At 39.9% G+C, this 27,480-nt stretch overlaps 1 protein-coding gene across 3 annotated transcripts; it reads right to left on the bottom strand.

The window, feature by feature from the left end:
* Window positions 1-595: 595 nt before the first annotated feature.
* celf3a (cugbp, Elav-like family member 3a) lies at window positions 596-27,480 on the bottom strand. 3 transcript variants are annotated; one of them, XR_798034.1, is made up of 14 exons: window positions 27,183-27,480; window positions 25,237-25,319; window positions 15,673-15,721; window positions 13,752-13,880; window positions 12,381-12,460; window positions 11,554-11,697; window positions 9,859-10,063; window positions 7,886-8,035; window positions 7,580-7,639; window positions 6,439-6,552; window positions 4,777-4,920; window positions 4,157-4,289; window positions 3,620-3,719; window positions 596-1,756 (listed from the first exon to the last, which is right to left on the bottom strand). XR_798034.1 is itself a non-coding variant. In XM_010767883.1 (13 exons), exons 1-12 carry the CDS (start codon window positions 27,325-27,327, stop codon window positions 4,162-4,164), a joined length of 1,431 nt encoding a protein of 476 aa, XP_010766185.1. In that variant the 5' UTR covers window positions 27,328-27,480; the 3' UTR covers window positions 596-1,756; window positions 4,157-4,161. The 3 variants fall into 3 exon arrangements, 2 of the variants coding, with proteins under 2 accessions (XP_010766185.1, XP_010766186.1); XM_010767883.1 differs by lacking the exon at window positions 3,620-3,719; XM_010767884.1 differs by lacking the exon at window positions 3,620-3,719 and having other exon boundaries at window positions 13,752-13,877.

The following is a 27,480-nucleotide window of genomic DNA, read 5'->3' as shown; positions in this document are numbered from 1 at the left end:
CAACCATTGTTTAGTAACTTTTTTCCCCTTCTTATTGCACACATGTACTTTGTTGTGTGGTGATATCCAAAGAGTGTTTTACCCACACATTAATGCGTTCCTAAAACTGTCAGATGATGTACTTACTAAGTATTAGTTACTAATATTTCACATTACTTATAGTATCCTTAAGTTACAGTCTTTTTGCTGGAGGGTTTCTCGTTAGATTGCAGCTACAAGGTAAACAGAACAGATGTTATCCCTCATTCTGCTGTCTGTTAGTGGCACTAATCACAGCTCATACACCCAGGCATGCCGGAGGAGGCCTAGGCGTGTTTCGACTCATCTGACCGAACCCAAAAAGCTGTGGCAGTCGTCCTCACTGCATACCCCAGCTGTGGTTACACACACACCTCAGCCTTTTCCCTCCTCTTCTTACCTGACCTAGATATTTATGCATGTCATTAATAAATCATGGCTGACGTGGGATTATCAATGACCTAACATGACTGTGCAATTATAATGGACACTGTCTACAGGCTTGCATTTAAAGATTACTTGTATGAATGAATTAAAATGCAACAATAAAAACACTACAATATATTTTTTATTTCCTTCCTGTAAAGCGTTAGTTAAATGCAGTCCAACACTGGAGGCCAGATGTTCTTTGAAACTTTCCTCAATTCTTCTTCAGGCCTATAGAGAGCACCACACTCCCCTGGATATCTCATTACTGATTCTAACACTGATACAACCTTAGTGTATTCTGTCGTATTTTCAAGCAAAATAAAGAAAAAAATACATTTTTTAATCATTACACCCAGAAAAGATGCCAACTTTTGGTAAATAACACGTCGAGAAGCAGACAGTTAAGCAGACTCAAAAAAGATTTCTTCTAAATTGTACTTTATTTTCTTTTAAAGACATATGTTTTAAAACAGCGATTGTAGAGAATAAATAAAGAAACATTATGTTTTTTTTTTTTTACTTCCATAGGTACATTTATGTAATTAAAAACTCTATAATAAGTGTGTTCATTGTCTTGAAGACCACAGGAATCCTCTTTTTTTTTCTTAAATTAAAAAAGAAATTGTCACATCTCCACCCATCCAACCTCATCAAATTGATTACCAAATAAATTAAACGTAAAAAATCAAGATAGAAAAATTCCCAGCCATTCCTTCTGCTTTGATAATTTGAAAAGTAGTGGCAGCAGAGAATCTTAACTTGTGAAGTCTTTAAACTCCATTTTTAAATCAAGGTATATACAGTGAGGAAATCCAAATCTCTTCCTGTGTAATCTCCCCCTTGTTTTTTTTTTTAAAATTTACGTATAAATAATAAAACTAACTCTACATAACAATATTACCAATGGTAATCATACAGAATAGTATTTTCTTTTGCCTCCGACTGCAGACTGGCCTTCTGTTAACGCCATGGACCACAAATCACACTATACAGTAGAACCCTGTTCAGAAGAATAACATCATGATATGCTTTTTCTTAACATGTAGATCTTGTTGCCGACAATAGAGTATGTACATAATATAAATGAATCCAGCTGTGGAATGATAGGAAATCTGGAGCACTTCTGATATTGAGGATGCGGTTTCTGTAGATTTATTCTGTTGCCGATATTACTGCTGTTGTTTTTGTAAGCGCATACACGTGATACTGCTTTCGTGAAGTGTTGCTCCTGTGCTATACGGTTGGTCAAACAACCAAAAAAGGCTGGGACATCCCAAGTGGTTTTCTTGATTGAACTCTTAGGTTTTACCTGCAGGTAAAGAGGAAGAGAAGAGAGAAAAGAAGAAGAAAAAGAAGAGAATTAGAAAACAAAAATCTCACAAATCATCATCAAACACACACCCACACACATGTAGGACTTTGGAAGTGGAGTGGTGTCTGCAATACACACTGCTTGCACTGATGCCTCAGGGGAGTGTCAGTAATCAACTAGTGTCCATGCAACTCTAATAGTGACAGTCACACTGCTGCAAGTGTATGCACGTTCTTAAAAAGTAGTTTGTCATCTCTTTTGGCAGGCAGGCAAATTAATTCAGAACATGCATAGTAGGAATTCTGGTGGGGATGACTATAACGCTTTAGTAACATAACATTTAGTCGAATGATATTCAGAACCAGGTCAATCACTAAACTGCAGTTTCTCACAGAGGATAGTTAAATCCAATCATCCAGCATTTAATTAGTTGTGCGAATAGGGCATCTGCAGCTAAAGAAATGTCAGAGCAGTAAATGTGAATTACTGTCCTTTATTGTTATTGACTACATTTAAATACTCTTAACAAGCATTCATTACAAACCCTCAAACTTTGTTCAAACTTGCCTTATTTACTCTACATTTTATTTCTGATTCGAGATACGGGGTACCATTTCCAAAGATATTAACATGGCAGAATATATGAACAAACAAATAAAAGGAAATCTAGGCTATTCTTGTCAGGCACATAATGCAGCCATTACAAATAATAACACATATAGCTTGTATAAAACTTCCATATTTGTAAAGGGGTATGGTTTTTTTGTAAAATGTATTGATTTGTTGTTGCAGAGTTGTAAAGAAATTAGAGATAGTTTAGAAATGTTATATACCAGAAGCAGAATAATATAAATAATCTGCTAGGATTTATTTTTGTATTATTCAGGCTTTCATTTCATTTGGTTATTGGCCTGCAGATACCCTGTGATTAATTAAAATGTTATGTGCTAAGTCAAAAATGTTTTATTTATATTTGAATACCATGAGGTCTTATTTGTGTTATGTATGTTAGCTCTTATAACGTTTATTAATATTATAATGTTTTTGGAAACCCAGAATTCCTACAGAGGAATGCAGTTCCTCAGCCAGCAGCACGTGTCACAGGAACCAAACAGCTTTACCCAAAACCTTCTAAAGTAGGGTTAGTGTCTCTGTGGTACAACACACACACACACTGCACACACACACCCACACACACACACAGTCACTTACACATGAACAATTTTCCACATCTAATCAATACAAAATACTCACACAAATATAAATGCACGCACCTTCTTGTTGCTTAACATACACGCACAAATACCATGTGGTAAACCATTTACAGGGGCACGATCAGTACATTTCCAGTCTCACGAAACCAAACAAAGATCAGGCACAAAGTCACTTGGAATTGAGTTACAACCAAACAAAAACCCCACACTCACCGAAAACTACCACACCAACCAACTAAACAAAGGGAATGTGTAAGAATGATAATCATGACAGACAAAAAGTCAACTAATCAGAAAACAAAAGAAAGGAAATCAATTGTATGTATCCATATTTGATGGACAGCAGGTTGCTTTAGCTCTTAGCATTGAAGCTTTTAGAGAAAAAAAAACACATGTCATGATCATCAGTTGCTTACAGATGCTGAGGTAAATTGACAGTTATTGATCAGTGTTTGCAAGGAATAAAACCAGGACAAAATAATAAGAGGAAACTCACAACGCACCAAACACAGTTCATGGTCGCCACAGTAACCCGCCATGCAGTTTGAGCATGGTGAATCAAGGCAACGGCCCAAAATAAAAATTGCTAATGGCAACCATCACAGGCAATATCGCCACAGCAACCAACACAGGCCAATTAACTTACAACGCAGTGAGAAGGAAGAGGGGGGGAGGTTTTAGCGGTTGCTAGGCAACCGTAGCCATAGCGACGCACGTCTCCACGATATATGTATGGACAGGACAGTCTTGAGAGTGGTGTGATGGTTTTGTTCAGGAAAAATGGCATATGGCACAGCACAAAAACAATAAATGAAAAGTAAAAACAAAAAATTAATGACGAACAGTAGTTGGCATTTAACCCTGCGGCAGAACACTGGTTAGGCAAAAACATTTGAACCCAAGTAAAGAAATCAGCTCCTCAATCGAAGTGTCCTTCTACATGCTGAGCAACAAAAGAAGCAGACGCTTTTACACAATGTATTTCAAACTGATGAGAGCTGCCGCCTCATTAAAGGTAATCTACGGTAGGGTTATTGACTTCTTCATTTCCACATGAAAGACAGCCGTTTAAGAGCTGACCCCCCCAATTACATCCACTCTGTCTCTTTAACTTCCACATACATTTCAGCTGTCTGTCAATCCCTCCCCGTCGCCTCAAGTGTGTCAATAGACAATAACTCACCTCCTTCAGTAAGGCCTGTTGGCATCCTTGGGCCTCTTCAGCTGCACCTTCAGTCTCTTCATGCCGATCTGGAAGCCGTTCATGGCCTGGATGGCAGTCTGGGCGCTGGAGGGGTTGTCAAAACTTACAAAACCTGAAGAGGAAGAGGAAGAATGAAAGAATGAAGCGTCTATCAATAGCATCATTTATCAAACAAAGTACAAATATCAAACAGTTTAAAAAGAAGGAAAAATGTAAACGACTGAAATGATTACATGAAAAGGATGACTACATCTAAATGTTGTTTTGACTTGGTTTATGTGATTGATTGATTGATTGATTGATTGATATATAATGGAATAGGGGTAAGACTAGATAAGCATGTTGCATCTTACTACTCCATTTTGGACATGAAATGTAATTTATTTGTCCTATAAGTTCTTGAAAACCTGTTGTATATGTTCACCGTTATATATGGTTTTGTTGTTCTGCTTTTTAAATATACATTTGTTTGTTTTAATGCTCAAACTAAGTACATTTAATTAAATTACATGGGGAAAAAGCTAATATGACATTTACTGTATGGTGAAACTGGTCTTTAAAAGTCTCTAAAATCCACAACAGCCATCACATTCACTCACCAAAGCATTTACTCTGGTTGGTGGCGCGGTCCACAAAGACCTTTGCAGAGATGACGTTTCCGAAGGGCAGGAACATCTGCAGGATCTCAGAGTCGGTGAACTCCTGCGGCAGGTGGTAAATGAAGATGTTGCATCCCTCTGGACCTGGACACAAATAGAGACGAGACGACACAGAGATGAGAAGGTTAGGAGGTCAGTGTGGATCAGTTATAGTTAGAGCAGTTATTGTTAGTGGTACAGTCCTACACTCCTGTGTCTGAGTTATGCTTATATTTTGTATGTCAATTGTTTACGTCTCTTTTATTCAGTATAACACATATATGTATTGTTTCTCATCTTTGACAAATTTCATTTATTGACTTTATTATTTATTTTAGTTTGAATAATAAGGGTTAGATTTAAAAAAAAAAAAATCTCTTTTATATCATGTGAATGGAAAAGAGCATGACAACAATATACAGTATAGTGAGAATAATTGATTCATATTTAAAACATAAGCAGTTGTTGTACAACATTTTGTGAAATGCATTTATATGTTTTCTTGCTGATAGTCAGATTTATATCACTATCTTGTCTATGTAGTTCATAATAATAATAATAATAATAATAATTATAACAATAATTAAAATAAGTAAAAAGATATCTAAAGGAGCATATTGGATAAAATATGGCAATATAAAAAAAAAAAAAAAATTAAAGCTTAAGAACTTAAAAGGTTTGAAAATAAATAAATAAATAAAGTAAAGGACAGTCAGTAAAATGCGGTGTGGAACAGGTGGGTCTTGAGGCATTTCCTAAAAACTGAGAGTGATGCCGAGGTCCGTATGTTCTCTGGAAGCTGATCTCTGATTCCACAGACGTGGACCCAGGGAGGAGAAAGCACGGTCTCCCATGGTGACCAGTTTTGTCCGCGGAACAGCCAGGAGATTGGAGCTGGCTGACCTGAGTGTGCGTGAGGTATGGGAATGTTTTCTGGTTAGAAGTTCCTGTAGGTAGGTGGGGCCGGTGTGGTTGATGGCGTTGAAGACCATTATGAGGACTTTGTAGTTGATCCGGTGTGTTACAGGGAGTCAGTGGAGTGAGTGAAGGATGGGGGTGATGTGCTCTGATTTGCGTGTTTTTGTGAGTATCCGGGCGGCACAGTTTTGTACATGTTGTAGTCTCTGAGTGGTTTTTGCTGGAATGCCTGCATAGACATCTAAAGGATGGCACTAACCTGTTATAGCTTTTAAATATGAGAATGTGTTGTTATTTCTCATTTCTATATAGTGTACATTGAATAATTTGTTGTTTTCTTTAATGTTTGGTCAAATAAAACAAAACTAATTTGAGAATACTGTTATTTGTGACCTTTTCAGAAACTAAGCAATAATAAAATATGCAAAAGATGACTGGATTGCACAACAATGGGAATAATCATTAGTTTCAGCCATTCGTTGGACCAGATGAATGCAAACTTTGTAGTGTAGATCAATTATATATTTTCAAAGTAAAAGTCAGCTAATGCATTTTCCATATCAGAAGTGCATGCAAACCAACATATAGCAGTGTCTGTATAGTGGTATCTGTTATGTAAAGTGTGTGTGGTTTGTGGTAAATGGGCTGAAACATTGAAAACCACAGGACTGTTCCTCTCAGACACGATTATCTCAGTGACTTTACCTTCTCGCTGCTGCAGCTGCTGCAACTGCTGCGGTTGCTGCGGCTGCTGGGCCAACAGGGTGGGCTGGTGGGGGAACGGCTGTCCCACCAGGCTGTAGGCAGCGGGGTAGGTGGCTGATGGGAGGAGGAACAGGTGAACAGAGAGCAGAGGAGAGGCAGGAGAGACACTGCACACTAATCACTTTTTCCTCAAAACAACATCTGACAGAGCTGCATTCCCACCTACTGGTCTGCTAAAACCGGGAGAAGCTTTGCATTTATTTTGTGGCGTGTGACTCATTCCATAGAGCTGCGAGTTTAAACTATGTAATATATGTGCATGTTTTTACTGTGGATGTAAATTTGTACTTTACACATGCAGTGTTGTTAAGTCGAGAGTGTAAAGGTAATGTAGCTGCATCCCATTATGTTACATAACAATGTTTAGCATTCTGGTTACATGGAAATGGGAGGTTGTTTTTCATTAAGTAACCACAGGAGAAACATGCGTGGTAACAATTATGTACACAACATCACTCAAAATGTCCCTGTCTTTAGTTAATGGCTTCTTGGTGTATATATAAAGGGTTTTATAAGCAGACAATTTGTCCCATTTACTATAAATTCAGATTTTTGAATTCTCAATGCTCCTGAGTATTTCTTATTCAAATACCTCTAACAAAACCAATCATCACTCCACATTTAGCACTCTCTTATCAGATTGCCTAGATATAACACCAGAAATGTATTTGGTAATTCACAACCCAATGTTGCTTTCACACATCCACCCAATGTTTTCTAATTTTTAGTGTTGTCTGCATTTTTCTCTGCACACTTCAAGTCTCCAGCATGTCTGTTGTGTAGATGAAAATGTACTTGAAGTCGTGGATTAAAAACAAAGCTGAAGGTAATTTCTAAGAACTAAAACCAAAAAGGATGGAGTGGTCAAATTTGATGTATTACAGATTTTTATGAGATTTAAAAATATATATTTTCTTGTATTTCCTACATACGTACATGATACTTGACACGGTTTATGCAGCTTTTTTTTTGTGTGGCAGCAGTTCGACAAGTATAAAGCATCACATTTTGATAGATAAATTGCAACATATGTCTCTACCTATCTGGGACACATGTTTCCCAGAGTGACAGTGAGGCTCACCTGTGTAGTGCTGCATGCCGGTGTAAGCTTGCTGCATAGGGTCCAGCACCGGACTCTGAGCTGTGGCAGAAAAAAAACACATCGTCACCAGCTGCTTTATGCACACAACAAAATAATCCTGGATGCTATGTGGGGCACATCACCATGCTCCAGATAACATTTAGAGCTCCAAATAAAAGGTAGTGCTTAAATTAAATGTCCTCTTGATTAGATCCTTGTGGATGCACAACAGTAAGCCTGTGAATCTGTGGAGGAAGTCTACATGTTAGTCTTTACTCTCTGCTGTGAAGGATGTGGTGGCTCTACCTTGGTAAGCATGGACCCCGTTGGTGTACAGGGCTTCAGTTGCTGAATGGCCGTTGGGTGGAGCTGGCAAAGAGGCGTAGCTGTTCACGGTGAGGGGGGGAGGCAGAGCAGGAACCGGTGTGCCGGCCATGGAGGGTGGAGTGCTGGCACCTGCAGACATGTCAGCCATTTATTTTTATCCTAACAAAAAATCTACGGCATTAAAGCAGTATTTAAAGCATGACCTAGAGGAGATAAGGACGAGTGAATTATTAAACTTCCCAATCAACATGAAACTACTTGATTTCCATTTGGGATGATTTATTCTTTTAGTCTGGAAGGGGCCTTTGAATAAAGGCACTGAACAAATGAAAGGAGATCAAACAGAATAGCCTGTGTGGGATTTGGTAAAAATTACAGTTTAGAGATATAGTTGTCTTGGGGATCAAGTAATAAATGCCTTAGTCTTAGTCTAAGGGTATGCCAAACAGCAATTGAAGGCTTCTTTTGTTAAATTGTTGGATGAGTTGAAATAAAATAATCATAAACAATTAGCCATCCTGGCATTGAGCAATTTTTTGAAAGTAATCTAAGGGAGGTTGAGGCGGTGTCTTTGCTCAAGCCCTATGAAAAATACCCATATGAAATTATACATCGAATGTTTACATATAAATAACAAAAATGTGCTCCAACAAGAGCTCACAGCCAGACGAGCAGCTTTGTCACGCAGGCTGCCCTTTGGCACAGCGGTGATTTGAGCTACATGCTAGCATCAGCATACTAAATACTCACAATGACAATGCTAATCTGCTGATGTTACAGGGACCCTGTGGAGTGAGTGACCTATTGTAGTGCTATGGAGCATTTCGTTTTTTAATGATGCACGGAAGGAAAGGGATAAACACTCCTGTCAACAGTTTCGCGATATTCCCCTGATCTACAGGTGGCAGTAATGCACAAAGACACAAAGAAAATGAGTTGCTACAACTCAACACAGTGACCATTATCGCAACTGCTGATGAGCAATAAACACAAATTACAGCTAAGGCTGACCCTATTTGCTGGTATTTGGTCATGGCACGAGATTAATTAGCTTAGGGATCACCAAAGTTATTACAGGTCATCCTAAGGGGGACATTAATGTCTGGACATTGCTGTTTACAGTTTAATAAGTTTAAAGTTGCTGTTTATGTACATTTTATATTATTCTAAATTGAGGAGTGAGGGGTTGTTTTTCAAACTCAACAGACCAAGGACTTTCAGGACTCAGGTACTAAAGCTATGTTCATACTGCCGGCAAAATTGGCCATTGGGTCACTTTCATACTTTCGTTGAAAATAAACTATATCTTATACAGGTCTGATTATTGCAATGTGACCTCACTGAATAGTGATATCTGATTAATGGATGTATTATAATACCAGGATACGTCACCGCCACTCAGTTTATTTACTTACTTTGTGACATTGGAGACAAAATCCTTTCGCAGCACGAAAGGTATTTTTCCCATAGACCCCCATATAAAGAGGCATCTGTAAAACTGGGAACAGGACACCTTGAACTGCAACTGCAAGGTACACTTTGATTTTTTCTATTTTGAATTTACGATTCGTTAAAGTGATTGAAAAATCAGTGATTCATCACTTTATAAAGCCTGTTGACCTAGAAGGAGAAACACTGCTGAGCATATTCATATTGTGAAATTATTTAATGCGGGTCAGTTCAGGACCTGACATTGGACACATTTAGGAATAATACAAAATGTTCAGATGAATTGAGCACTAATGCTTTCAGGATGGAAGTAGCCTGACTCACTCACAATTTCATGACTTTTCTGAAAGATAACATCTTGACAGATTGAGAAAGAAACTACGAAATAGATGTTTGTTATTTTGTCCTTTGAGGTCCACCTCTCCTTGTGTATCTGTCCTCATATTTCAAGAGGAAATCTAATCAGGGGCCGGCCGGGGCCAGACGTCTCTGCCTCTCATTACCTGAGGAGGGGGTGATGGATGAGATCGGCGTGGCGATGATGCTGTTGGGGTTGAGGGCGGCGAGCTGCTGCATCTGAACCGCCGCCACCGTGGCAACAGGAGAGAGGTAGGCCGACTGAGCCACCAGGGCCTGCTGCTGCATCAACTGGAGGAGGGAGAGGGGGGAGGGTGATTGATAGGAGGGGAGAGAGGGGGTCTGGATATTCTGTATTTAGAAAAGAGCAAAGATTATGTTTAGAGGGATCTGTTTTTAAGACTGTGAGTGTTCCCTGAATGTAACCTCAGGCTTGTAAAATAGAGAAACAACACCAGGAGTCTTTAACCTTAAATTTATATGTTTATATAAAGACATTTCTATTATTTTAACTTGTTTTGACCCATATACACCTTTTATTTTACGTCATTCTAAAATGGAGCAACTCTCCGCAAACGGAATTTCCCCCACGATAAAGTTATTCAAATATGGTAAACATGCACCAAATTGTGAAATGGCTCAACATCCAACATTAAGTCATTGATAAGTGAACATTCCTGCATTTACAGTATATGGCAAATTATATCACAGAAAACAAATGTTTGCAATGTCCAATATATGTCATGCAGCACTAAGACCGACACATATTTTTCAGATTTCCATTATGAACTAATCATAAACATGAAGCATGTTTATATAATAGCAATGCCTCATGTCTGAGGCTGAAATAGGAGGAAATATATGTGAAAGACACGTCTCTGCACGATGCAACTTCACACACACGGACAAACTGTCCTCGCTCTGTTTTAGCAGACCTGTTCCATGACCTTTATAATCAGTGATTGTGGCCAAATCTATTTATAATTGGTTTTAACATAATGTAGTGTGCTCTGTGTCCAGGCTGTAAGGGGGGACATGATTATATTAAATCCTGCCTGTTTTAACTTTACCTGCACTTTTTTTAGAAATCTATTTTATTTTATGTTTTAGTTTAACGTTTTACTAAAGAGTAGAATGACACTCATTACTGTAAATTAACACATCCATTAAAGATATTGTCAGGCCTCTTTAAGTATCACAGAGTAAACAACTGTAAATGAGCCAAATCTGGAACCATTTGCAGTAAACGGTCAATTAACAACGAGAGACGTAATGTGGCTTTACATTTTAAATTGCAATTCTTCCAGTTAAACATCAACTTTAATGATATTTAAACTCTTTTATTAAATCTCAAGAACAAGCTGAGTAAGGTTAGCTTAGACTGATCATTGAGCAGATTTCAAGACGAATATTTATTTACTTTTCGGTCACATCAGCTTTTACTGCACTGCTTCTGCTTAGGTAAAATAGAATGGATTATATCTTCATATATCGCTCTAAAGCTGTTTGCAACAAATCAGTAAAGTAAGAGTAAATAAGTTAAAATAAAGATAATTATATTCTGAGGCCAGCAATAAAAGCAAGATAAAGTGACCTTGATTGTCCAATGTTGATCGAGATGCAGCATATTTGGTGACATGTGTCTCCAAAAAATAAACTCCATAACTCCACAGGCACAATAAATATAAACATAACCCTATATACTCCGTATTTCATTTTAGATAGTATCTAAAATGATATTGACCTTTTAGCAACATTGTTAGGTCAAAAGAAGTAGAGTTTGTGTTTTCTTAAGAATTGTGTCTTTAATGTATTTGTGTGTGTCTGTGTGTGTAACTCACGGCCTGTGTGTAGGCGTTGTAGGCCCCGAGGTGCAGGGTCATGGGGCTAATGACCCCCAGCTGAGAGGCCACCTGCTGCATCCGCCGCAGCCCTCGCTCCTTCTCTGAATCAGCAAACTTCACCACCAGGCTGGACGAGGCACCCTGCGAGGGAAATGGGAATTAAAAACGTTTCAACATAACTCTCGTTGTTTCAGGATCCGAGATCATTTAATCACAACGTCCTTGGTTTAAGTTGACCATTTGTCATTGTTTTCCTTTCTTTATCAATTCTGAACTGTCTTCCAAATAAACAAATACACCTAAAATGGTATGAATATATACACTATATATATATATATACCATTGCAGGTGATGGTAAGAAAAAATTATATCATAAAAAATGCCATACTTGAGAGGCTTGAAACCGCATTTTCTGACATCTTTCCATGAAAAATTACTCTAATAATTTATTGAGTTTCAATATAGTTTTAGCTTCATTTTCTTGTGATTTTTTGATGTTCTGATGAGTCGAATCCTCAGTCTAATTTAGGCAACCTGCACCACAACTATAGACTGTATTTATAAAACACACTGACCTACAGCAGAAAAAACATGACCTGATTTCAAACAGATTTGTCCTCTATGGCGTGTTTGTAGGAGGGGGACAGAAAGGAGAAGTGGTGACTATCAGCTGAGTCACCACGTTGAGTGGCCGTATGACTGGATTTGGAGCATCTAAAAGTGTGTACTGTATTTGAGTAAGGGTGTGTGTGTGTGTGTGTGTGTGTGTGTGTGTGTGTGTGCGCGCGCGCGCGTGTGTGTGTGTGTGTGTGTGTGGCACTCACTGGTAAAGTACGACTCCCATGCAGAGTGTTGATGGCGGCCTGGGCCTCTGCGTTGCTCTGGTACTTTACAAATGCACACCCTACATGGAATGACACACCATTAAACATGGCCTCACACAGACAGACTGACACACTCAGACGCACACACACACACACACACACACACACACACACACACACACACACACACACACACACACACACACACAGTATACAGAAACTACTTCCCTTTAAAAATACATTAGGAGCCGTCTTACATCCAGCGCTTCATCAGTTACCGTGGCATCATTAAACATGGTCCACAAAACATTCATTGCTTCATCAATCACAGTCCGTAAACCACCAAACGGATCATTAGCCATGACCCATAAAACCTATTGCACCATTAGTCATGCCTCAAGCAACAAACGCAGAAAAATATAGCATCTGTGTTTGAACTGTCGCTGGACTTTGATTTACATGGCAAGTATCATTAGCATTGTTGTTAGTGACATTATTAATTTGCATTCACAGGACTGGGAATGTGCTGAAGGCTTCATTCTCAGGGCTGGATACACATACAAACACAGAGTCAATATAGTGAAGAGTTCAAGTGTTGGCAAATAGTGGATGATAAAGCTTTTAAAAAACGATTTGAATCACTCTGGCTAATTTGAATAAGATTTGTATACAAATATAAATTGTCTATAATATGTAGTAATGTCTTACTTTCACATAAGCCTATATTTTAACAGAGGCAAAGCAATCTTTAATATTTTCATAGCTATAATTGATTATTCTACATGTTAGTGTTTTATCACTTCATTTTTCCATACCCATTATTTGTGTTTTATTTTGTTTTATGTTCGTTTTGATCGTTTACAGGGATTTTACAGTTTAAGACAAGTTAGAATAAAGACGTATTCAATGCCATTTCCGATTCAATTCAAGACAAGAGTAACAATAACAAAAATTGAAGTAAAAAATGTCAATTAGGGACACATTTGGCAGAATTTGTATTGTGCTATAAAACAGGACTTATTTTACTGTATTGCTTGTGTACTCCAAATGTTGACAAGAATGTGACACTAGAGCAGAAAATCCAAATGATGAGCGATGTCGGTTCTGCTATCCTGAAATGCAGGAGGCCTTCGTTGAAATATATATAAAAAAAATTTAAAAAGTCAATAATATTAAGGCTTTAAATGTCAGTGTCAGAAAAAGGAATTCATAAAATACTATTATTTTATTTTAAAGCATTTTCAAGATCTTGAAAGATAGATTAAATACATTTTTAACACATTTGAATACCAATTGAGTTTTTTTAAAGATTCTTTAGGAACTTTGTATTTTGTGTTTCTGCATGTCCACAACCCTCAGCCAGGAGGTTACCTTTGCTGGTGCCGTCCGGCCCGCGGAGCACCGTGCACTCCTCTATGCTGCCGAACGGCTCAAACATCTTCTTCACATCGGTGTCCGTCTGCTGCTTTCCCAGCATGCCCACAAACAGCTTCCTGTCTTCTAAGGGGAAGGAGATCGCAGAGATGGGAGGGAGAAAAGAGGAAAATGTGCGGATAATGTGAGTGTGGTTACAGAGGGCAGAAGTGGAAGCAGATGTGTTATGGGAGAGGTGAGGCAGGCAGTGACAAAGGGAGAGGAGCCATGTCACCATGAATAATAAAGGACAACAGTGTGATAACAGCTACAAAGAGGGAGGGATCCACCTGCTATGCTTCTCAGCGCCACCAGGGCGCAGTCACATGAACATCACAGAGAGCAAACAGCATCTGGCCATGACTCAAATGTTTGTCACCCGTGTGTTGTCAGAGAAGCTGCTCCGTCTGTGAAGGATCAGACCAGCCTTTCTGCACGTTTTTGCACATTTACTACAAATCACAGGCACGTTGCAGAGCACACAATCCTGAAAAGCATGCCTGGTTTTATAGGTCACAACCGTTCTTTTTCTCTAAAAGCATGTTGCCTTTTCTTTCCAATGAATATCAACTGTCCTAAAGCTTGAGGCACAGAATCAGTCATGAGCATGTCGTGGTCTGTTGTTTTATTACATTATTACATGAGATTCTGGTTGAAAATGTAATTTGATTAGTAAAATGAGCCTGTATGGTGCGTCATTGTGCTGGTTTTGAGAGCTAGCTGCCTTGAAGCATTACATTTACAAGCTGTATTTAAAAAATAAATCATTTTTCAGTCATTTCTCTTGTAAAACATTGCCGACATGTAAGTCGAAAGCAACACAAATAAAACCGACCATTATGCTAACTGTGATGGATTACCTATAGGCCTATAACTCAATTCAAGTATCTGCAAGCTCACTATCATACAATAGTGAAATTAAAGGGAACCAAAGTCATCTTAAAAGTATGTTTCTCAGAATAATAAACCACAAACAAAGGTGAATGTTGAATAGTGTTGTGTTCAATAGGCCTTTCACGCGGCAGGCATTTTGAATGGTCATACTAGGAAAAACTCAGGTGTTACTAATAACATTAACAATAGCTCTGTTCTATTCAATTAAACCAGTAAGCCTTGACAGTGTGACAGCATTGACAATACCAGGACCGTAAAAATGAGGCAGACATCATGCACTATATTATTTACACCTGTGCTTTGGAGTGCCTGCTGTGACCCATGTTTTCAAATTGATTGGTTTAGCTTGCTGAAACCAAAGCTGCCATGAAACAATGGTATGCTATTATGTTGTTGTTTTAACTGAGAAACAAACATGTGAGGCTTTAAGCCTTTTGAAACAGTTCAAATGTATAACAGTGTGCTCACAAATGTTGAAATAGATTAGGAAATGAAATGTGATTAGGGGACTGATTGATTGGGGAAGAAGGACCTTCATTGTTTTTTATCAAGTCAGATGCAGCAGAGTCTCACACTTGTTGCGATTTAAACATGCAGCTTTGAAGCTGTTGAGATTGTGCACAGTGTGTAATGTATAAGTGTAGTTTGACCCCAACAAAATATTTATTTTAACAGGAAATTGAATCTGTGAGTGGATATTGAATTACAGCTTACAGGGATGATTAAAGTCTGCATATTCTCTACGCACGTTGTTGTAGTTATAGTGCATATGCAATTGGTTGTTGGTAAAAAAATCCTTGATCAACAACTGATATTGTCTTTTTAATATGTTGTCACACTATTAAGAGCTCCTCTAAAAATCAATAAAGCTTACTTTTTGCCACAAAAAAATGGTGGATTGAAGACTAAAAGTACTTATAATGATAGCCATTGTTTGTTGTGTACAGGGTAGGGGTGTTTCAGCAGGAGGACAGGTGTTTCTTACCCCCTCTGCTCTCGCTGTCTGCAGGCTTCACTTGGATTGGGCGGTTCATCTGTAAAGACAGAGGTCATGTGGCTCCGTCAGTTTTAATACAGGAAAAAGGTAGTGATTATTGACACAAGAAAATAGGAAGGCTAAATCAATGGAATGTATGTACCCAGAGAAACCTACTAAATAACGATGTGGCCACTACTGGCATGTAAAGTGCCAGATGACATCCATGTAACCCATGTAGAATAGCTATTTAATATGACGTGATGCGTGTATGTATACATGTTAGTGAATTTGAACAGAGCTCCAGCCTCCTGCGATCCCTCATTAATTTGTTTCCAGCTCTACTCCAGCAGCTGACGGCTGACACCAGTGTGTGATGTTACACTCACAGCGTGGAACAGTCTCTCTCTCTCTCAGAGTCTTTCTCAGAATCTGCTCTAATCCTGCCGTCTATCGTTCCCTCTCCCCCTATCACACAGAACCAGGAAAAGCACACACCCACGCAGGATTGGGGAAGTGATAAGATTAAGAACACTCGCCGGCTAATCTGGATTACAGGAAAACGCAGCATCAGAATAGCGAAAGACTCTGAGCCTCACAGAGAGACAGAGATCGGGGTTAGAAATGAAAGAATAAAATGTGGGGGAAAAAACAAAGAATGAAAGAATGACAACAAAAAAAAGGGGGACACACACGACGCAGGGGGGGATTAGGTGACCTTTTCATAATTCATCAAAAGACAAGCTGCTGAAATGCCATCTTGTTCTCTATGTTATTCCACAATTATTATCCTTCCCTCTTTTTGGAATAGTGCGCTCATCAGTGCTTCAACGTATGAATGTATAGAACAGGGTGAAAATAGGTATTGAGTGAAATAAAGAAAAGAGCGAACAAGAGGGGGCCAAAGAGAGAAAGATGGGTGGGATTGAGAGGGATTGAGAGGAAGGGAAGGAGAATATGGTGGGGGATGTGTGTGGATGGGAGGAGGAGGAGGAGGAGGGAGGGTGATGTCGGTGAGGAGTTGGGGTGAGAGCAACTGAGTGACACTCTGTTAACTCTAGCTTAATGAAGGTCTTAATTATGGAGCTGGTGACATTTCAGCCGGTCACTGATTGATCCGCTGTGATCGGTCACCAGGAGACACTATTGATCCTCGCCACGGTCGCGCCCCGCCGCCGGGACCCGAATGCACAAACACCGGGACCGCCCCCGTCCCAAACACCGGGCTGAAATACCACCTGCTGCTGAGGCCCCTCCACCGAGAGCCTCCAATTGATCGCACCAATTAAGAGGATGATAGAGAACGAGGAGGAGCAAAGTCTCAAAAACCATCCTCCAATCATTCGAGTGACTGTGGGCGCCCGCTCCTCGTTTAGTTAATAGTCCATTTGATCAAATTGTAGTTTAATTTGCGCTCCAGATATCTTTCTGATATGGCCAACATACTTATGAACTTTTCAATATCATTATAACAATATGACTTGTGTTATTATAAATAACATATGTTCTGTTCTCTCTTTTGCTGCCTATTGAAATACAGTTTGTAATATATCTTTAAGATTTACTGTAAAATATATATAACATATTCTTACTTTTCACTTGCATTGTTTGAATCTCTTTCTGTATTATTTAATCAGGCCAACTCTTGGCCACATTTATTGAAATAATTTGATCCTCTTCATTTAAAGCTGTGTTACATGTCTTATGGGAGTGTATTTTTTAAATATAAAGCTTTTTCACAGGTTAACATGTACACCTTTACATTATGGAGAAATAAATAATATGACTATTTTTTTAAATGTGTAAAAAAAACTATTGAATTTCAACTGGTGCATCTTTCTATCCTGCTAACACTAGCTATCAGAAACATAAAGTACATTATCATTTAGATAGCTGAAGTTTGACAGTGCTGTAAATTGAAGTGCTGGTAAATTACAGAATAATAATTCTTTAGAGGAAAATCTTGAAGGCTGCTTACAGCTGAACGCTTCAAACTGAACTGTTGCTTTCAGAATGATGTGTAGGAGGAGGTCACTCTTTCAGTCTCGTTAAATAGGTGGGGAGGGCCAAGAGAATCAAATCCGGTTTCATTGACTTGACCTGAATTGTTGCTGTGGTGGCGACATGTGAATTTAACACCATACTCACCACCACCACCACGCCATGCCATGTGATTACAACACACCCTAGGAGTGTGAGTCATATGTACGAACAACATGGGATCACGTTATTCTCTGCTTTGGGCGCCATTACTCCACCATATCCCTACAGCACATATCTGTTTGCTGCTCACTTCAAAATCACACATACAGCTGCATTAAGGAATGATGCTAAGACCTGATGGCAGTCCTTAAATGTTATGTCTTTGATGGATAGCATGTTTAAATTATGTTTGTAGGAAATGCTGTGGCCCATATTGCAGTGCAGGAAGACAAACAGAGATAAGGAGAGGCGCAGCAGATGGCTCAGGAGATGGGAATTATAATCTACAAGAGGGAAAACAGTGAGAAGTGGAGGCCATCGAGGCTGAGCCACTCCAGATCGGCACGGCAACCAGGCCCCACTTCTCTGACGGAGACCGTACTCGCATGGCCATCGTCATGACAACCCCGGTGATCAGAAGAACCCTACATCAGGTAAACAAGGTTGTCCTGAATGACGTGCGGAGGGAGACCGGCAAAAAACAAATGAGGAGGACAAAGGGTGCTTCTAGGTCGAGAGATAGAGGGATTAGATGTGAGAGGGAGGGAGGGAGACAAGGAGGAGAGGAAAAATGAAAGACACGGAGGGAGCGCTCGAGCCTGTTGCATGTTGGCGCTGCCTCGAGAGCAGAGGCAGAAGCAGGGAGAAACATATCTGCCTTTAAGCCTAAACCACTAACGTACACTTTAGAGTAATTTCCTCTCACTCTCCTCCTCCCCCTGTTGCTCCCCCCCTCCTTCCCTTTCTCTCTTAGGCTTGTTTACAAAAACGGTCCCACACTGTGCACAACAACACACAGGCAAAAACATGCCTGACCAACAACCAATTGTACCTGTCTGTTTTTGCTTTTTGATTTGCTTCTCCCCCTTGTGCTCCATCTAAACACACAGATATTATATACAATCATCCTCCGACTAAACAAACATTCATTGCTCCCACACACACTCTCACACACACAAACACACACACACACACAAGCTCTGTCTGCTCCTGTCGCTCACAGCAACATCTACACACATTAATCTTTTTTCGCTCTGTGATGCCGCAGGGGATTTTGCTAGGATTATGAGATATTAAATCCATAGATTATCCAATCAAATCACAGCTCGACCCCTTTGCCATTATGAATGATCCCCAATAACGTCCAGAGGCACCGGGGAGTGGCTCGCTCCCATGTAAATGCATCTGTGTTTTGTGTAGAGAGGACTGTTTACATTTGGAGTGAGTAAAGCATATTGATGATGATGTTTTTCTCTATTACGACCAGCGGAGCAGACGATAATCTCGTGCCTCTCAGCTCAACGCAGCTACCGTCGTTAAGTCTAAAGCACGCTTCTGTAAAAAGGGTGACACATTTTCTGTCGCCTGTTTTTCTCTTCAATTTTCTATCCATTCCGCTGAAAAGCCGCCAAGCTGAATGGTAAATATATCAGCAGAGACCATCTCCCCTGCTCTTTCAAGAAACATTTACAGCGGGGAGTTGGAGGGAGGGGGGTGGGGGGGTGCACAAAGACAATTTTCCGTCTTTGCCTCCCCTCCGCTCCATCACACAGCGCTGGTCATTGCATCGTGCCGGTTGCCTAGCAACCTGGCATCCCTCGTCCCGGCCGTCTCCAGGCAACGAGACCTGCGACCGTAATCAACCTGCCACCTCCCTCCGCCCCTCCCCTCCCCTCCCTGCTCCTCTCTGCTGCTTTTTTTCTTTCTCCCTCGCTACTCCATCCACCTCCTCATCGCAAATGCACTTATACGCTGGGACGCACTTATGAATTCACCCGAGGGAAAGGAGCGGGCACAGGTGGAGTTTGGTATATCAAAAGGCGGAAAAAAAGAAGGGAACACAAAAACGGACAACAAAGAGTTGTAGCAAAGCGAGAGAGGCAGGGGTAAAAATAAAAATGAAAATCTGAGTCTGTTAATGTGTCCACTCGCAGATGCACACACAGATGTGCACACAAGGTAAGCAGAGAGAAAGTCTACCTTCTCTTAAATACAGCCCGGCACTAAATCAATCAAACACAAAGAGACTGACAGCACAACGCTTGTACAGTTCAATAATATTTAATCAATGATCCAGTCTTCAGTATCAAAGCTGCTCCCCGGCGCTGTCTCCTCTCCTTCTACGGGCTTCACTAGTGTGTCCAGCATCAGGGCAAAGCTGACAGCTCTGGAAGCTGACATTTAGCTTTATATTTCGTCAGACAGCCAACAAAAAAACATTCAAAGGAGAGACTGAATATCAAAGAGTACATTTCTAAAAACACCAAAGTTGCCCCTCAATTGTTTTGTCTCTTCTGACTGTTAAATATTCATGTCAAGTGTTGTTTGACTCGAATCAGTGGAGCAGAAGGGGAAAAGAACGGAATCACGGCGGACAGATTTCTGTGTGTGTGTGTGTGTGGAGGGGGGGAGTGTGTGCATGTGTTTGTGTACAGATAGGGTCCATGTCATACTTTTTTATTTCGGGCATGGTTTACACTGTAACTCCGCCGTAGTCCAGCGTATATGTAGTTCAAAGAGCCTAATGAGTTTAGTGACATCAGACACTTCTGTGTGTGTTTGCCTACCACTCATGCACACACACACTCCAACCCCCCAAAACACACTATTTCTCAGTAACAGATGTCTGTATTTAAGCTGATAAACACGCTGTCTCAATGCACCTCCAACCCCCTCCACGCTTACTGCCACCCACTGTTCATTATCTCAAACTTTCATTCATCTCTTCCTCCCCTCCCCCCACCCTCTCTTATTGTCCCCCCCACCCATCCCTCCCTCCTTGGTTTATCCAATTTCTCTCTAATTCACACCCATTTACCACCTCTATAAATCCAATCTGCATTCATCATTAAAGTTGCCCCAGAGTGACGTACAGAGGACGGGCCCTTTTTTTGTTGTCAGTCAGCGCCGCCTGTCCTGCATCGTGCCCCCCCGTGCATTGATATGCATGCATATGTAAATGATTGGACGCATGAATGCACACTTAACTCCAGATAGATTCATCACGTGAACACATTTGCTCCGAGGCACACTAATTGCCATCATCATCATCACCACGTCCGTAACTCACTGACATCAGGACAGAGCTACATATGGAGGCAGTGCTTTATCTGCTTGTTGTCAGATACATGAAGTAACATGCTCGTGTTCACATCATCACAGCATGTTTAAGGTCCTTAGTGAACCTTAGTGCGTCTACTTTGTGGTTGTTTGCCTAGTCACACATTAAATGTCATTTATCGGAAAAGAAAGAATGAATAAACGATTACGATTGTATAAGAGACATAACCATGCAACTGTTCATGCCAGAGAACGTTTGCTCACATTAAGGGCACAGCGTTGTGGCACTACAACTTCCCATCTCATATCCTGCGTACAAAGCCTGGGCTATATTTAGCATATGCATTTATTTCAGACTATTGATAAAACCCCTCTGTCTGCTCCGTCTGAGTCCTTATGGCTGAGTAAATGTCAGGCTTAGTCAGATGTTCCACTCAAAGAGGGCTCTTTCCTCTCGTACGGGCAGCTTAAACACAGAAGGCCTTGCAGCTCAGGTTTTACACACACACACACACACACACACACACACACACACACACACACACACACACACACACACACACACACACACACGGCAGATAATGAATGAAGAAACCTGAGAGCAGCCTATAATAAACCCAACAACTTCCATCCATCCATATCTTTTCGGATGTGTACTCTCCATGGAAACAAATGCACACAAAAGCAAACAGACATTTACACACAGCCGCGCACAAAAGCACACGCACCCTTCATTAAACCGTGTTAGTGCGAACACCTGCCCTCCCTTCCCCCGCTGAACATGCAAATACACACCAAACAGCTACTTTCTCACTTGGGCACAGTCGCACTATTAAATACTTATTGCGTTTAAAATGTAACGGGGAGGCATTGTCGCAAATATTAATTCAATTGGTGTTGATGAAGGGCAACATATTGTGTATTGCAACACAGTCTCACGGCATTTCGTGTTATAGTCACAAAATGTATCTATTGATTCGTGTTCACCAACAGGATTTCCCCATTTTTTTCGTGTCACACAGAACGATTTTAAAAGCAATGTAAATAATAACGAATTAGAAGGAAAAAGAGATTCGAAAAAATACAGATTTCAGTATTCTGACACAGAACGATTTTAGAAGCAATGTATTTCTATTGGTAGGTAGTATGTTTTGTGCATGCACCAAATAAGGGTTAGGCTTAGGGTAAGATATTGAGTAAGAAAATGTTTTTATGAACCACACTGCAAAAATCGTGTTGGTGAACACGAATCAATAGATTAAATTAATTTTGTGACTATAACACGAAATGCCGTGAGACGGGGTTATCTACTGAAGCAGATATAAGATTTAGGGCTGCAACTGACGGATCAAAGGAGAATTTGGGGAAAGATGCTAATTTGCTTTCTTGCCCTGAGTTGGATTGGAAGATGGTGACCTCTACCACTAAATATAATGCTGCAGCCTTTTAGCTTAGCTAAACACAAAGACTGGAAACAGGGGGGACAGCTAGCCTGGCTCTTAGACAAACAAGATGTTCTAAAAAGATAAATATGTTTAAATATGAGCGTGTTCATTATGAAGCTGTTGAGGTTCTTGTAGGAGTATTTTGCAAAGCTTCCTGTTAACAGTCTTTATGCTAAGCTAGGTTAGCATGCCGCTCGCTGAATATTCAGACAGACAGAGCAGTTACATTATTTTAATCCTTAAGAAATCAAATAAGTAATAATAATAATTCATAAGTGTTTTACTTTTTGTCAAACCGACTGATTATTATCTTAATTTATGATTTTGCTATCTTAAAATTGTTATCAGTCCAAAAAACGAAATATTTTAAATGTAGGCCTACTATAGCAGAAAAAACAGAAGACATTAACTTCAAAAAAACTGAAACCAATAAAAAAATGCTTAACTTGAACACTTATTACTGAGTCATCTTTGTTTAATGCCCTTTAATGGCAATAAGCTGAATGATTCAAAGTTATTGATTTGATTTATATTTTGAAATGTACAAAAGTTGCTGTGTAAAATGGCTTCTTTTTAATCTGATATAATGGGATGTTATTGTCTCTATGAGCTCTCGACAGCTGACGCAGAGATAAGACGATACAACAGAGGGGACAAGAGTACAAGATGTCCAAGTAGGATTCAACGTGAGTACCTTCGTCCTCCATGTCCGCCCTTCCCCTCTGAGTAAATCTGTTTTATTGCTCCCCATTTTTTTTCTCTCCCTTTTCCAACTCCACTATTCCCTCACTTTCTTTCGTCGCTTTCAGCTGAATGTGCTTTTGACACTCTTCCTCCCCCTCCCACTTAGGGACGGACTCTCTCACCTGAAATTAAACACAAGGCCAGGTGCCACTCCGAAACAACCATCTGCTCGCCCTGCCTGACTTCCTTCTTTCTTTTTCTTTCTTCCTTCCCATTGTTCACAGAGAGAAAGAAAATCAGTAAAACAGTAAGGATTAAAAAAAAAAAAAAAAAAGCCTTAAGAATGACCCGAGTTTCCCGAGAGGAGAAATGTGCCGAGTGTTAATGACATCTTTCAGCTTTCTCTTTTATTCAGGTGTGCTTTTTATTCCAGCGTTCTCCCCTCAGTAATAATTGCTTTCATGTTATTTCTTTTGTGTCGCTCTGACCACGAGATGCCAAAGTTAATTATTCTTCGCCAGTGCAGGTGCAATTAGATGACAATTACACCACAGCTGGTAGCGAGTCGTTCTTGTGCATGTGGGAGTGTGTGGAGCTAATAATATGGTTTTGGTCTTTTTCTTCTCTCCCTCTTTTGGCATCAGAGGGGGGAGGGCAGGGAAGGATTGAGAGAGCACAGGAGGGTTTAGCTTGTTCCACACGGCTTAGAGGTAAGAGGTTGTGAGGAGGAGAGCCGCAGGGTGGAAACACAGGGGGGACAGGGCTTTAACTGCGAGACATTGGCCCTCGCTGATCCCCTGTGAGAGGTCAGGAAGGTCATGCTACTGTCACGCTAACATTAGGATCTCTTTTGTTGCCACCCCAATACCAGCCTTCTCCTTCAAACTGATTCAGTGTCCCCAAAAAAAAACCTGCCTGCCATTAAAACAATGTTCTGCTAAGATAATCAATAAGTCAATTTTCGTTCCTGAGTAATCGTTAACTTATCACGGAAAAATGTGGACTATCATTTTAACTGGCATCTCAAAATATGAGGGTCGGTGTTTTATTTTTACTTTAGGGATGATCGATTAATTGTGTTTGTTAGTTATAATGATTTGTTTCCAGCAAACAGCCTAAAACTCATACATAATAAGTTAAGCATCACATGTGAAATAAAAAAGGCAGCTCACACTGGCATTTTTGCTTTAAAGATACCCAAATGATTAATCAAAAACAGTTGCAGATACATTTCCTGTGACTAACCAATCTTTCCTTTCTTTATCTGGTTCCATGTGAATATTTGCTGTTTTCCTTTGTCTGCTATGATATTAAATTAATCATCTTTGGGACTGTTCTTAGGTCAAAAACAAACAACTTGACCACATTACCAAACAGAATGAATAATTAATCGGTACTGAAAATAATCTTAAAATGCAGCCCGACACTGTTCACCTGCTTCTTTCCTCAAAAGACTATGGTCATGATCTGTAATTGGGGCATGGAAAAAAAAAAAAGAAGTGAATAATTTCAACAAAAATAACCAAAAGGAAACAGGGGGGAAGCCTTGTTAGTAAAAGAGGAAGCAGCAGCGAGTCTGGGAGCACACTGTCTCAGTAATTCCTTGCCTTGTCGCCTTGTCTCTCATATAGTCGGTTATTATAGAGACGTGGCTGTCATGTCATATTTAGCTCTGGAAATGTCATTTGGCAGCACACCTGCTGCCTGGCTATGCTAATATAGCTAGGTTTAACTTTGATTAGAATTCAGAGGGAGAGATGGACAGAAATAAGTCAGTGGGGGAGGGGGAGAAGGGGGAGAGAGAAAGACGGAGACACAGAAAGGAAGAGAAACATCAGAGAGAATAAGAGCTGGCAAAGTCACTTCAGCAGCGAGCCTGTCTCTTTCGACCCGTGACATGTTGCGAGATGACTCATGCCTCAACTGGATGGATATGTCTGGATGCATCACATATGAAACATAAGAGAGAGAGCAGCCTCTGACCTTTATTGGAGCATATCAGCTAAAGGGGGAAGTCAGGCTGGCATGTCAAACTCGATTAATTTTCTCGTGTCACTGTGGGTCCGTCTGTGTCTGTGTAGTGCGCTCAGATAGCCTAGCATGCCAGTTGTTCTGATTCCCTTTGTGTATAGAAATATAAATATATTTAAACACAATGTGAGGATCTCAAAAAGATACTCACCCCGGGTAGTGTCTTCTGCTCGTGCAGTGCATTCTGGGCTTTGAGGGCGGACTCACGTGCACAATATGTCAGGAAGGCACATCCTGGAAACAAAGACAAAGTGTAAGAAGATCAGAGAGAATAATCCATGTATTTTTTATGTCAGATTCATATGCTATATATATCGAGATTAGGCAGGGCAATGTTATTGTAAGTTAAATCTGAATTGGCCATTCGCCCTGAATGCCTGCAGGCACAAACATGCTGCTGCAGTTTATTGTCCTATTATTAATCTGCCAGTTGATATGTGCTTTGGATTTATTTTAACTACAGTTCTAGGTCGACATGTGTTTTCGGAAGAAAATCCTCCTTCCTTAAATGAGGCCATCATTATTAAAGATGCATTTAAAGTTGCATGAAACTACATTTAAATAACAACGAACATATACATTTTGTAAAGTAGCTCTCACAGTAGCACTGGAGATCTATGGGATTATTAAATAATAATACCTGGAGACTATTCAGACAAGAGCAGTCCTAATGGTTATTTAGTATCATGCTGGTGAGGCCAAATGTATGCAGTACCACATAATAGAGAAAGGCCTTCATTAACCTTTAGGGCTCAGACAAATCATGAATATGTAAATGAATGCAGAATAGGTGTTATAGGTGTAAGAAGGCTCATAGCACCTGGCCTATACGTCTCCCAAATGGCTGATGGTTTATGTGGATTTATAAAGGCCTTTGTTTTCTGCACTCAGATTTGCATTAGAAACGACAGTAAGGATCATTGTTCAGCGTAAATCACTTTGACCAGCTTCAGCCCATCTGTCACGTAAGATTTTGAGTGTGTTGAGGCTCTACTTGTTCACCATATGACGTGCAGTAGCAGTAGTGGTGACACTCTCTCAAACAGATAACCTGATATCACCATGTGAGGCTCATTATGCACCGACAAAATACTTTTATTAAGATTGATCTTACACCACTTGCTTCATAAGAATTTAAAGAAAGAAGATGGAGAGCACTGTGCAACATTTTTTATTTAACCGTCTAAAATAATAGCTTTTTTTTCTCCTGCAGTTTTTAATTGTAGCATCCAGAGGTAGGCGTGAACGAAAACCTCCCAGCATGCATCAGTGGGGCCATTATCTCCTGTGTGTTTTCCACCGTGCTCAACAATGTTTACACATTTCAATTGTTGTTACAGAGTTAGTTAGCTCCCCAGTGTGTGTATATGTTGAAGAGTGACTCAGGCGAAAGAGTGTTTTGACCAATAATGTAAAAGTTGTTCAGTCACACTGAACTGAAAACTGCTCTCGACACTCAAGGTTTGGGTTTGTAGAAATATAATAACATTTTATTCTTAATATGTGTTTGGTCATTATAAAAGAGCTACCTCTTGTTTTCTTTCTCCTACAGTCTGTAAAGTATTTTTAGAAAACTCTGGGAATCACTTTATAAGACTAATGTATTATTAACAAAAATTATATAACATTTAAAAATAAAAAGGTTTTCTGAGGTAGATGAAATTAGGCCGAACACAGTTGAAAGAATTTAGTGTGAATCATTGCCTCATTAAAAAAAAAGAAGTCCCGGCTGATCAATACTTTAGTCAGTCCATGTCTAAAAGATTAAATATTTAAGACACGTAATATCTAAAATATTTATTTAATAGTCAGTCTGTGAAACGTGATGTATCAAACTTTTAACCAACTAAGCTTTCTTTTATAGATCAATGGTGCTTAACATCCGGTTTGGCCTCAGAGGGGTCATTACAAATGCTCCAGAGGGACAATGTCTAAGTGAATAGCTTTAACCTCTGATATTTACTAAGAATAAAAACCTGAGGACATATGACAGATATTTCAAAAACATGCCTCATCACTATATGATTAGACTAAATAAGCAGTATATTCCCCCCAAAGATTGTGTCGATTGTGAGTAATTGGCCCTTTATCCCTCACCTTTGTGCATCCCTGTGTATTTGTCCTTTATCACCGTCAACTCGTAGATCTTTCCAAACTGCTCGAAGATGGGCTTCAGGTCCTTCTCCTCCAGGTTTCGGGGGATTTGCCCGATGAAGAGCTTGATTGCGTCAGGCTCCTTCATTGAGAAGTCTAGGGAGGAATAAAAAAAAAAAACACACACACAGCAGGAGAGGCGGTCAGGAGGAGCAGACAGGAGCCTGCGGGCTTAAATTCACACTGCACAGGAGGTGCAAACAGGAGGCCGGGGATGGAGATGCAGATGGGAGCTTTCAGT

This window comes from Notothenia coriiceps, unplaced genomic scaffold, assembly GCF_000735185.1.
Source record: "Notothenia coriiceps isolate Sejong01 unplaced genomic scaffold, NC01 NC01_scaffold00004875, whole genome shotgun sequence".
NCBI classification, from domain to species: domain Eukaryota; kingdom Metazoa; phylum Chordata; class Actinopteri; order Perciformes; family Nototheniidae; genus Notothenia; species Notothenia coriiceps.
Note: the sequence above shows the minus strand (reverse complement) of the source record. Positions and strands in the feature narration are given on the sequence as shown.

What these genes read in the sequence shown, in the direction of transcription:
- celf3a (XM_010767883.1), bottom strand. Translation starts at nt 27,327, where the DNA reads ATGAAGGAGCCTGACGCAATCAAGCTCTTCATCGGGCAAATCCCCCGA. An exon ending in AGACAGCGAGAGCAGAGGGG is followed by an intron (nt 13,881 to 15,672) that starts GTAAGAAACACC and finishes CCTTCCCCTTAG; the next exon opens with AAGACAGGAAGCTGTTTGTG. An exon ending in ATGGGAGTCGTACTTTACCA is followed by an intron (nt 11,698 to 12,380) that starts GTGAGTGCCACA and finishes TTTCCCTCGCAG; the next exon opens with GGTGCCTCGTCCAGCCTGGT.